The sequence below is a fragment of the Triticum urartu genome, chromosome 1A, assembly GCF_056163025.1.
Source record: "Triticum urartu cultivar PI428250 chromosome 1A, HENAU_Tu73, whole genome shotgun sequence".
In the NCBI taxonomy this organism is placed as follows: domain Eukaryota; kingdom Viridiplantae; phylum Streptophyta; class Magnoliopsida; order Poales; family Poaceae; genus Triticum; species Triticum urartu.
This window is the reverse complement of record NC_141873.1, coordinates 12,044,727-12,056,397: the sequence shown is the minus strand read 5'-3', so window position 1 is coordinate 12,056,397 and position 11,671 is coordinate 12,044,727. Positions and strand designations below refer to the sequence as shown.

At 45.9% G+C, this 11,671-nt stretch overlaps 1 protein-coding gene across 1 annotated transcript; it reads left to right on the top strand.

The window, feature by feature from the left end:
• Positions 1-10,163: 10,163 nt before the first annotated feature.
• Positions 10,164-10,871, top strand: LOC147988354 (enoyl-CoA delta isomerase 2, peroxisomal-like). Its single transcript, XM_087534625.1, has one exon. The coding sequence runs from the start codon at positions 10,164-10,166 to the stop codon at positions 10,869-10,871; it is 708 nt and encodes a 235-aa protein (XP_087390751.1).
• The last annotated feature ends 800 nt before the right edge of the window (positions 10,872-11,671 follow it).

Sequence of the window (11,671 nt, the reverse complement as noted above, 5' to 3'; positions counted from 1 at the left end):
ATTTTTATCCCTAAGTGTTTTGGGGATTGATGACAACGCATTTGCGGACTAATCGTGTGCCATGAGTTTTCCAGACTCTTCTCTGCTAGGCACAAGACGATTGGGTGCCCCTCGAAGACTGACGACTGACGAAGACGGCGTCTTTTCTACGTTTCTTTTTGGTGGATTTGAGTCGTAGGAAAGCCGTACTATTAAGAGGGGGTCCGCGTTGGAAAGGTTTGGGTGGAATCATCACGTACACGTCTCCTTTTATCCCCTCCTTCTTCCTTGGAGCTTCCTCCGTTTTTCCTGCCTCCTTTGACTGGCTGCTGATGTGGTTGCGGTAGTACTGCTCCTGGATCAATGGTAGTACCATGGGCATCCACGGTAGTACCGCGCGGTGGCGCGGTAGTACCGCTGGTGCTCACGGTAGTACCGCTCCTCTGGAGCCGCACTACCGCTGCCCACCAGGCTAGTGCCGCCCCTTTGCGGTAGTAGGAGCGGATGTAATTTTTTACATCCGCACCTGCCGCGGTAGTATCGCTTTCACCGTGCGGTAGTACCGCGCTATGCGGTCAGGCAGTAGTACCGCCCCTCGGCAGTACTACTGTGTCGAGTTTTTGCTACTTCCATTTTTTTTTGCAGAAGTAGGCATGGAAGTTCCCCTTCTCCCTGGACGGGATTTTTGCCTTACGGTAGTACCGCATTGGGGGCGCGGTAGTACCACGCGTGCGGAAGTACCGCCCCCAGCTTGCGTCTGTTTCCCTGGCTGGGGTCGCAGCAGTACCATGGGACGGTACGGTAGTACCGCACTGCCGTGCGGTAGTACCGCTTGGTTGCAAGCAGTAGTACCGCGCGGCCTTGCGGTAGTACCGCTGGCCAGGCGCGGTAGTACCGCTGGCCGCAGGCTGGTTGGTGGGTAACGGTTGGATCTTTTCCACACACTATATAAAGGGTCTCCTTCTTCCCCGTTGACTCACCTCTTCCACCATTAAAGCTCCATTATTTCTCCAAGCTCCATTTTCGCCCGATCTCACTCCCTAGCCAACAAAACTTGTTGATTTGCTCGGGAGTGGTTGAGAAGGCCCCGATCTACACTTCCACCAAGAGATATTTGATTCCCCCTACTAATCCCTTGCGGGTCTTGTTACTCTTGGGTGTTTGAGCATCCTAGACGGTTGAGGTCACCGCGAAGCCATAGTCCATTGTGGTGAAGCTTCATGGTATCGTTGGGAGCCTCCAATTGAGTTGTGGAGATTGCCCCAACCTCGTTTGTAAAGGTTCGGTCGCCGCCTCCAAGGGCACCAATAGTGGAATCACGGCATCTCGCATTGTGTGAGGGCGTGAGGAGATTACGGTGGCCCTAGTGGCTTCTTGGGGAGCATTGTGCCTCCACACCGCTCCAACGGAGACGTACTTCCTCCCAAAGGGAAGGAACTTCGGCAACACATCCTCGTCTCCACCGTCTCCACTCTTGGTTATCTCGTGCCTTTACTTGTGTAGCTTATTTGTCTCATATATCTTGCTTGTTTGTGTTCCTATTCGTGTTGCATCATATAGGTTGCTCATCTAGTTGCATATCTAGACAACCTACTTTGATGCAAAGTTTAAATTGCTAAAGAAAAGCTAAAAATTGTTAGTTGCCTATTCACCCCCCCCCCCTAGTCAACCATATCGATCCTTTCAATGGTATTGATAAAAGTAGCTAGAATCAATGGGAGATGCGCGGAACTAGCTAGCTAGCAGTACTTACTTTCAGGTGTGTAAATCGCAGCTCCCCCGGCAGTCCCGGAGCTTGTGCGGTGAATACTTTCCAAACCCTGCGGGACAAAGAAAACAATTACTTGATAACAGGAAATGAATAAAGTTGCGGATATGGTGCGATAATGATCGATTGAACTTACTTCTCGAGCATTTAATTTAGTCATGTCCGCATAGTCCTCGGGATTTTTTCGTCTCGAGTCTAAGACAGTTACTAGTCCTTTCTAAAGCTTAATCTCTAGGAAAATAAAGTGGAAGCTGCGCACGCATGCATAACTCATCAATTACATTACTATAACCTCGAGTAATACTGGAAACCGAATATGCACAAGACAGTAACACTCACTTGAAGTTGTAAGGAAAGAGTATTTTATCTTTGTTTTGATTTTGAAGCAACGATTTTAGCAAGGTGGCCCCGGCTTCTTTGGCATCATGTTTAACCGTCCATTCATCTACGATATTTGTGTTAATGAACCGAATATCATAGATTTCTGCCTTTCTGCATTCGACGATCTTCAATCAGCATAATATAGCGAGGATAACTATATATATTTGCAATGAAAGAGCTGAGCTATATATAGAGACTTAATTACAGAAGTAGTACTTACAGACAGTAGCAAGTGACGATTGTTTTATCGAGGGCCTTTTGATTGAAAAACTGGAAGAACTCCTTAAATAGAACAACAACAGATCAATTCCAACGAGGTCGTGCTCCTCTTTAACTCTCAAAGTCAAAGTATCCTGTCCAGACTCACTGCAGGTTTTCATGTACCAGTCATGGAATCTTCGCATCATCGTTGTTAAAGGAGGATCACCAGGTTTGACGAGAGGCTTCCCATGCCAGTATTTGAAATCGTCCACCTCCATTGTATCAAAACCTGCATCGTCGGGCAGGTAATATCTAGGATAGGTACCGGGCAGCATCCTCGGATGATTAGCGACGATATCGCTAGACACCTTGAGCGGGGGGGGAGGGGGCGGAGGGCAAGATTGGTTAGCTTGTTCGTCGAGCTGGGGAATTGTTTTCCCACTCCTTCGTTCTGCTAACCTTTGATCACTGCAAGTACTTCCCGACCGCTCCGCTTCGATATATGACCTTTCAATAATGCGCTCATAGTTGGTTTTCGGCAGAGACGGTGGTGGTCGCTTCAGGGCATCCAAAGTGCGCTGAACTTTCACCTTATCTATCTTCTCCTTCGGAGGTGGATATTTCTTAGATCTTTGTGTTTCAAAGAAGTCCTTCACTTGGGTAGCACAGATCTTCGCGTTTTCCTCCTCGGTCATCTTGTATGGTAACTTCTCTAGAGGCTTGAGAGATGGACATAATATGTATTGCCTCCCGCGTCTGGCTGTACTGCTAGACGCCGGAGCAGTCGGAGCGGCTGCGGATGTCTTCTTTTGCTGCTTACGAGGAGGAGAAGAAGGAGGCGGAGTGGCATGACGCGCCAGAGCAGCCGGAGCGGCGGTGGCTGTCTTCCGCTTTTGCTGACGAGGCGGGCTGCTTGGACGCGCCGGCGCAGGCGGAGAAGGAAGCGGAGTGCCGCCATGCGTCGGAGAAGGAGGTGAAGTGCCCTGATCACTCACCGGAGGAGGAGGAGGAGGAGGCAGCGGCGTCCAGTTCGGAAGGTTGATGAGCTCCTTCCACCATAGACATGGAGTCTTCAGAGCAAGACCCAGCCGAGTCTCCCCTTCACCGGTAGGGTGGTCAAGCTCGAGGTCCTTGATACGTCTCCGTCATATCTATAATTTTTGATTGTTCCATGTCAATATTCTACAGCTTTTTATACTATTTTTCAGACTAACATATTGATCCAGTGCCCAGTGCCAGTTCCTATTTGTTGCATGTTTTTTGTTTCGCAGAAAATCCATATCAAACGGAGTCCAAACGGAATAAAAACGTACGGAGAATATTTTTGAAACATTTGTGAAATATGGAAAGAAGAATCAACGCGAGAAGGTGCCCGAGGGGGCCATGAGGTAGGGGGGCGCGCCCATGACCCTCATGGGGCCCCCGTAAGGCGGTTGTTGCTCTTCTTTGGCCGCAAGAAAGCTAATTTTCGGAGAAAAATCTGGGCGAAGGTTTCAATCCAATCGGAGTTACGGATCTCCGGATATATAAGAAACGGTGAAAGGGCGGAATCCCAGAATGCAGAAACAGAGAGAGACAGAGATACATATCCAATCTCGGAGGGGCTCTCGCCCCTCCCATGCCATGGAGGCTAAGGACCAGAGGGGAAACCCTTCTCCCATCTAGGGAGAAGGTCAAGGAAGAAGAAGAAGAAAGGGGCGGGGCTCTCCCCCTCTCTTCCGATGGCGCCAGAACACCGCCGGGGCCGTCATCATCACCGCAATCTACACCAACACCTCCATCATCTTCACCAACATCTTCATCACCTTCCCCCATCTATCTACAGTGGTCCACTCTCCCGCAACCCTCTGTACCCTCTACTTGAACATGGTGCTTTATGCTTCATATTATTATCCAATGATGTGTTGCCATCCTATGATGGCTGAGTAGATTTTCGTTGTCCTGTCGGTGATTGGTGAATTACTATGATTGATTTAATTTGCTTGTGGTTATGTTGTTGTCCTTTGGTGCCCATCATTTGAGCGCGCGCGTGGATCACACCATAGGGTTAGTTGTATGTTGATAGGACTATGTATTGGAGGGCAAGAGTGACAGAAGCTTCAACCTAGCATAGAAATTAATGCATATGGGGTTGAAGGGGGACCAATATATCTTAATGCTATGGTTGGGTTTTACCTTAATGAACGTTAGTAGTTGCGGATTCTTGCTAATAGTTCCAATCATAAGTGCATAGAATTCCTAGTCAGGGATGACATGCTAGTAGTGGCCTCTCCCACATAAAACTTGCGATCGGTCTAGTAATGTAGTCAATTGCTTAGGGACAATTTCGCAACTCCTACCACCACTTTTCCACACTCGCTATACTAAATTTATTGCTTCTTTACCTAAACAGACCCTACGTTTTATTTACGTGCACTTTATATTCTTGCAAACCTATCCAAAAACACCTACAAAGTACTTCTAGTTTCATACTTGTTCTAGGTAAAGCAAACGTTAAGCGTGCGTAGAGTTGTATCGATGGTCGATAGAACTTGAGGGAATATTTGTTCTACCTTTAGCTCCTCGTTGGGTTTGACACTCTTACTTATTGAAAGAGGCTACAATGATCCCCTATACTTGTGGGTTATCAAGGATTTTTCTGGCGCCGTTGCCGGGGAGTCATAGCGTGGGGTGAATATTCTCGTGTGTGCTTGTTTGCTTTATCACTAAGTAATTTTTATTTTCTGTTCTAAGTTGTTCTCTATCTTTAGTTATGGATATGGAACACGAAATACCAAAAAAATTAGGTGTACCTGCTACTCATGGAGATGGGGATCCTCCTAAAACCCTCGATGCTGGTTATGTGAAAAATATTATGTACTACTTTTATAATCCTGAGAAAACCCCATTCAATTATGTAATGGGAGACACGTTGGATCAACGTGAATACTTTAGGGATTATCGCTTGACTCAAAAAGGGAAACTATTATGGGATCAAATTCATATGTTGCATTGGTATGCTCGGGAACTATGCTTGAGATATGACTATACTTGTTGCTCTAGGATGAAGGCTCCACACCTTCCCTTTTCATGCAAATTTAATGATGATAAAACCTTGGCTTCTTATGCTAATGGTATATATGATTACTATGATGTGGAACAAATAGAAAAACTTGTTGCTTTTATGGGTGCTTATGAAATTGAATCTTTGTTTAAAGAGTGTGAAAATTTTGATAATTCGGTTTATATACCTGAAAATTTAGCTATCCTTAAATATTGCTATGAGAATTATGAATTCAATCCGATATTGATGATTTTATTGAGAGAGTCTCCGCTGTCCAAGAAGAGACTAATATTTTGCAGGAGTCTATGGAAGAAGAAATTAATGACATTGTGAGCTCATTGGATGAAAAAGATGAGGAGGAGACCGAAGAACAAAAGGAGGAAGAGAGGATTGATCACCCGTGCCCACCTTCTAATGAGAGTAACTCTTTATCCCATACAATGTTTAATTTCCCTTCGTGCTTACCGAAGGATGAATGCTATGATTATTGTTATGGTCCCATTCATTCTCTTGAAATATCCCTTTTTGATGATGCTTGCTATGCTTGTGGCCAAGATGCCAATATGAATTATGCTTATGGAGATGAACTTGATATAGTTCCTTATGTTAAACATGAAATTGTTGCTATTGCACCCACGCATGATAGTCCTATTATCTTTTTGAATTCTCCCGACTACACTATATCGGAGAAGTTTGCCCTTATTAAGGATTATATTGATGGGTTGCATTTTACTATTACACATGATGATTTTGATGAATATAATATGCATGTGCTTGCTGCTCCTACTTGCAATTATTATGAGAGAGGAACTATATCTCCACCTCTCTATGTTTCCAACATGATAAAATTGCAAGAAACTGTTTATACTATGCATTGGCCTTTACTTTGTATGCATGAATTGTTCTTGTATGACATGCCGATGCATAGGAAGAGAGTTAGACTTCGTCATTACATGATATATGTTACTTTGGGCTCACCACTAAATTATCGTTTAATTATCTTTCTAAAAAATGACATATCGAGTGTTTAATTTTAGCATTCAAAGTAGGAGTAGTTTTCCGATTTGAGCATTCAATAAGCAAAACCAAATCGTAAAATAAATTAGTATTCAAATTAGCATGCATTCAATGAGCAAAACTACATCATCTCTTGCGTCCGTACATCGTCGAATATTATCACTAATACACCTCGAATAGTATCATACATATAGCATCGCTAATACAGCTAGAACCGTAGCGCCCGACGGGTATCGGCACGGGCGATGGACACCCAAAGAGAAGGAACCATCAGAGGATCATAGCTGCAGTGAGGCCCCTGAAGAACCTGCCAGGTATTGTCGAACCAGCCCTCCAATGCAATCATGTAGCGACAGACGTGCTTGTCCTCCACGCTGACACGGTGACGTACCACCTCCACGGTGTCCAAAAGCTTCGGCACCATCACTGGCCCATGCGACCGCCACCAAACCCTGTTCGGGTCAACGACGGGCTAGCTCCTCATCAAGCTACGCCCCCCGGAATATAGCACCTCCCAATACCAGCCCGGCGGAGCCCAGTTCCGGACATGGCCCCTCTGATCAAGCAGGCCTCCTCTGCCGAGTCGACGACGAGGATGTGGGATAGGCATCATCGACGTCTATGCGGGAATAATTGCTTAACTAAAAAAATAAACTAGTTCTATTAATTTTCTTACTAAAAATAAACTACTTCTATAGTAAAATAAAGTAGTTTTATTAAATTAACTAGTTCAACTAAGCACTTACTATAAATAAAATAAAGTACTACTCCCTCCGTCCGAAAATACTTTTCATCAAAATGGATGAAAGGAGATGTATGTAGACGTATTTTAGTTCTAGATACATCCCTTTTTATGCATTTTGATGACAAATATTTTCGGACGGAGGGAGTACTTACTAAAAATAAACTAGTTTAACTAGTTCTATTATTTTTCTAACTAACTCTATTAAACACTTACTTAAAAACATCTAATTCAACTAATCTAAAATGCACACTAACCTATAACATCTAATGCACTAACCTAATCTGTGACTATACATAATAATCTATACAAATTACTAGTATATATACATGGAAAAAATACATATATATATATATGAAAAAAATGAAAAAAAAGAGCCGGGGCAGCGGCGGCTCACAGCGAGGCCGGACGGCGAGGGCGACGGCGGGGGTGGCTAGGACGTCGGCGGGGGCGGCGAGGGCGTCAGCGGGGGCGGGCGACGGCGACACGGGCGAGGCGACAACGTGCGGGGGCGCGCCCGGGCAGGGGCACGAGCGACAGCGATGGGGCGGCAGACAGCGACGGCGCGGGCGGCGGCGACGCTGTCGGCGTGGGCTCCGGGGCGGGGGCAGGGGCGACGGCGTCCGGCAGCCTGGCGTTGTCGAGGAGGCGCGCGCGTCGTCAGGGGAAAACTGTAAGATGAAAACCAAAATTTTCACAAGTGTTCCTTATATACATGAAGCTTTAGTCCCAGTTCTTGGCACGAACCAGGACGAATGTACCCCTTTGGACCCGGTTCGTAACATCAACCGGGACCAAAGGCCTCTTTTCAGTAGCCCAAAGGGCGGGAAACAGAGACCTTTGGTCCCAGTTGGTGGCACCAACCGGGACTAAAAGGGCGCATTGGTCCCGGTTGGTACCACCAACTGGGACCAAAGGGGGGCATTGGTCCCGGTTCATGGCACCAACCGGGACCAATGGCCTTGCACAGCGATGTGGTGGAAGTTAGTCCCACCTCGCTAGTTGAGAGAGTGATGCACCTGTTTATAAGGCGCGGTGCGCCTGAGCCTTCGAGCTCCTCTCCAAAGCAGGCTTACGGGCCTAACCACTTTGTATCTGCCTGTGGGCCTGTTGGGCCTTCGGCGAGCCTGAATCCTAGCCCAACAGGCTGGTTGGGTTTCTAGTCATATTCAGGCCGTGGTGGCCCAATAGGCGGCATTTTTTTAATTTTTTTTCAGTATTTTTGTTTTTTTTTCATTATTTATTTTCTTTTGTTTTTTGCTTTATTTTTTAATTCTTTTTGCTTTTAGGTCGGAAAAATTATAAACTTTCTGTTAGTGCCATTAGTTTTTCAAATTTGAATTCTTTGAAATTTGTGTGAATCACTAGTTTGTGATTAACTTTACTATAAAAATAGTTTTATATAATTTTAGTTTCAATAATACTACAAATGATTCTTTTTAGTTGCATAAATTTTATCTAATTTGAGTTGCATAAATTTTATTTTTTATTGATTCTTTTTAGTTGATTCCTTTTCCTATTAGAGTTTGTTTAAAGCTTTTCAGTTGATTCTTTATGCTATTTTAGAATATTATAGTTTTGTTTGTTTAAAAAAACACCTTTGCTCCCGGTTCCAGACACCAACCGGGACTAAAGGTGGTGGGCCAGGAGCAAGGTCCATTGGTCCCGGTTTGTGTCTGGAACCGGGACCAATGGTCTCAGATGAACCGGGACCAATGGCCCCCGAGGCCCGGCCCGCGCCCTGGCCTCATGAATCGGGACCTATGCCCCCATTGGTCCCGGTTCATGGGTGAACCGGGATTAATGGGCTTTCCCTGCCTGGATCAAAGCTCTGTTTTCTACTAGTGTACTCCTCCTACCGTGGTGGGTGCACTGTGATGTGGGCGGTTGGTTGTCTCTCGGACATGGATGCCGGGGAGGCGACCCCGGATGGCGGTCTGCATGGTTGGCCCTTCATCTGGCACCATGGCGGTGATGGTGGCTTTCCCTCTTAGTTATGTATGGGTGGCAAGAGGTGTAGTGTCGGGTGGCTTGGGCGCACTCTCTAGCAACGCCCTGGTCCGGATCTGGAGAACTAAACTCATCGCACTTGTCCTGGACACCTCGTGATGGCACGGGGGAGTTGTGGAGCAAAAAGCTTTGCGCATATCACCAACGCCGACGATGCTCGCATACACCGCTCTCTTCTTGAAGACATCGTCATGGTGCTCCTCTTCGTGTCTGGGTTTCACTTGAAAAACTTTGTCTGTTGTGGACTCGGCATCTGCGTCGCTTAGCGCCGCTCTCCCTCCTAGGGGTGTTGTGGTGCAGCACAGGTGTTATAGGAAGTAGCATGGCTTTGTACTCAATTATTCATGTGCTCTATTTTGGTAGCGTGGTCGCATGTGTCTTACATGATCCGGTTATCACGGGGTTGATGTTGTATGAGGGCTACCTCAACACCTTGTATCGTTCGAATATGGACTTTTTTCGGTTGTTGCTTTATATAAAAACAGGTCGAATGCCGGGAGAAAGAGGAAAAGGAATTAAGAAGGACAATTCTCATGTATGTTCCCTGCCCTTCCTTGTTAATTTACATGGGATGTTATTTTCTCTCCAATCCCCCCTACTAATTTCCACAGCATACTAAACATGGGTTTGTGACTAAAAGGGTGTGGCTAGGTCTTAGTCGATTGAGAGTTAATCAAGTCTCAGTCAAGTGACATAACATGCAAAAGAGAAAAAGAAAAACTAAAAAGGAAATTTTGTACAAATCTTAATGTAAGATCTCACGGATATCCCATAGACTGAGACTTCGTTAAGTCTTAGTCGACTGAGACTTAACAAGACTGTGACTAAAAATTAACTTTCCATGCCTAATGGCTTACTAATCTTTCACCCTGTAAACTCCCATTCTCTTCCAGCCAAACACGCTGAGAAACATGGATGAAGCCAGAACGAGGGTTTAAATAAGCACATAAGCTTTGAGCACTATACTAGAGTAACCAGACCAGTAGTCTTTCCGATTCTCCAGCCTCCCTCCAACCAGCATAATGGGCTTCTGCAAGAGCACCATGAAGGATGGCATCTTCATCCTCACACTCGGTGGCAGCGATGATGGACACAACTACCTCACCGTCCAGTCCCTAACGGACCTCGAGGCAGAACTCAAGGATATCCGGACTAACCGGGTGAGATCGACGAGCAGAGGCCTCATCACCACCAGCACGGCGGAGCTGTTCTGCGACGGCGAGGACTACAACAAGGCTTCCGCGCCGGTGGCCGACGAGCTGGCACGCCGCATGGCCAGGGTTGTGCACGAGCTCTTCAACATGCCGTTTCCAACGGTCGCCGCCGTCACGGGCGACGTCCGGTCGTCCCTGGCTCTGGCGCTCGTGCTGGCGCACGACGACACGGCGACCATGAGGGCTGCCAGATTCGAGGTGAAGGAGGTACGAGACGGTGGCGTCTGCATGCCGCCGTACGCCGCCGCGCTCCTCCGGGACAAGACGGCCTACCCGCGCGTGAGGTCGTCCATGGTGCTCCGGTCAGAGACCATGCTCGGGTCCGACATGCTCTACTGGGAGGCGTTCGAGTGCACGATCGACGACAAGGAGGGGGGTGGGGTGGACTTAGCCAGTAGCATCATCACTGGTTCTTTCGGCGACGTACACGACGGCCGAGCCTACATCACCACCCGCAAGAGCTTCTTTCCCGAGTCGTGGAAAGCTGTTTCGGAGTTCCTTGGAGATGATCAGTGATCCCGGCCGTCGTGTTGTCATCATGCCAATGGGATGAAAAGAAGCAGGAAAGTTCTTTAGCAAGGAAATGGTTCTATTAATTCTACAGTTTGGTTCTTGTATGTATGTTCTGTCATATTTGAGTATATGTAATTCTTTCCTCAAAATCTGTGAGATTCATAAAGTGGCATGCCCAATTGTGTTTTAAGTAAAAATTTCACAGAACATTGTACCCTGTGCTAGTTTTCCTTTTTATGAGATTATTACGGTATTTTTGACATTTTGGAAAATTTTACACACAATGCATTATTTTTTTTCTCTTTTTAGAGAGTGTTTTCTTCAGCTGTGGTTTTGTCCTATTGTTGGAGATGCTCTAAGGAGCAACTAATTATGATTGGAGGAAACCAAAGGACCAAGAGCGATTTGAATTGTATAGAGATCATTGCACCCACGCATGAAATAGTGGAAATCTAGTCTTGTTTGTATCTCGATATATTGAGAAATAAGAATGCATGTCCAGAAACTAATGCTAATAATTTCTTTAAGAAATTCACATTGGTTTGCATCTCAAGAGAACCAAGTGACCTATAAGATTGCTTGGCCCATTTTTTCCATTGACATTGGTGACTTGCTGCATGCTAGTATGTTTCAAAATTGAAATTAAATGTCAGATCACATGCTTACTGTTTCACATTATGCCAAGATTATTTGGGAGCGCCACCTAGTTTGGTGACAGCAACACAATTGGTGATTAGGTAGATATTTTTTATGATGACAGAGCCAATATATGTGTCATTGTATTTATTTTATCTCAAGGAGAA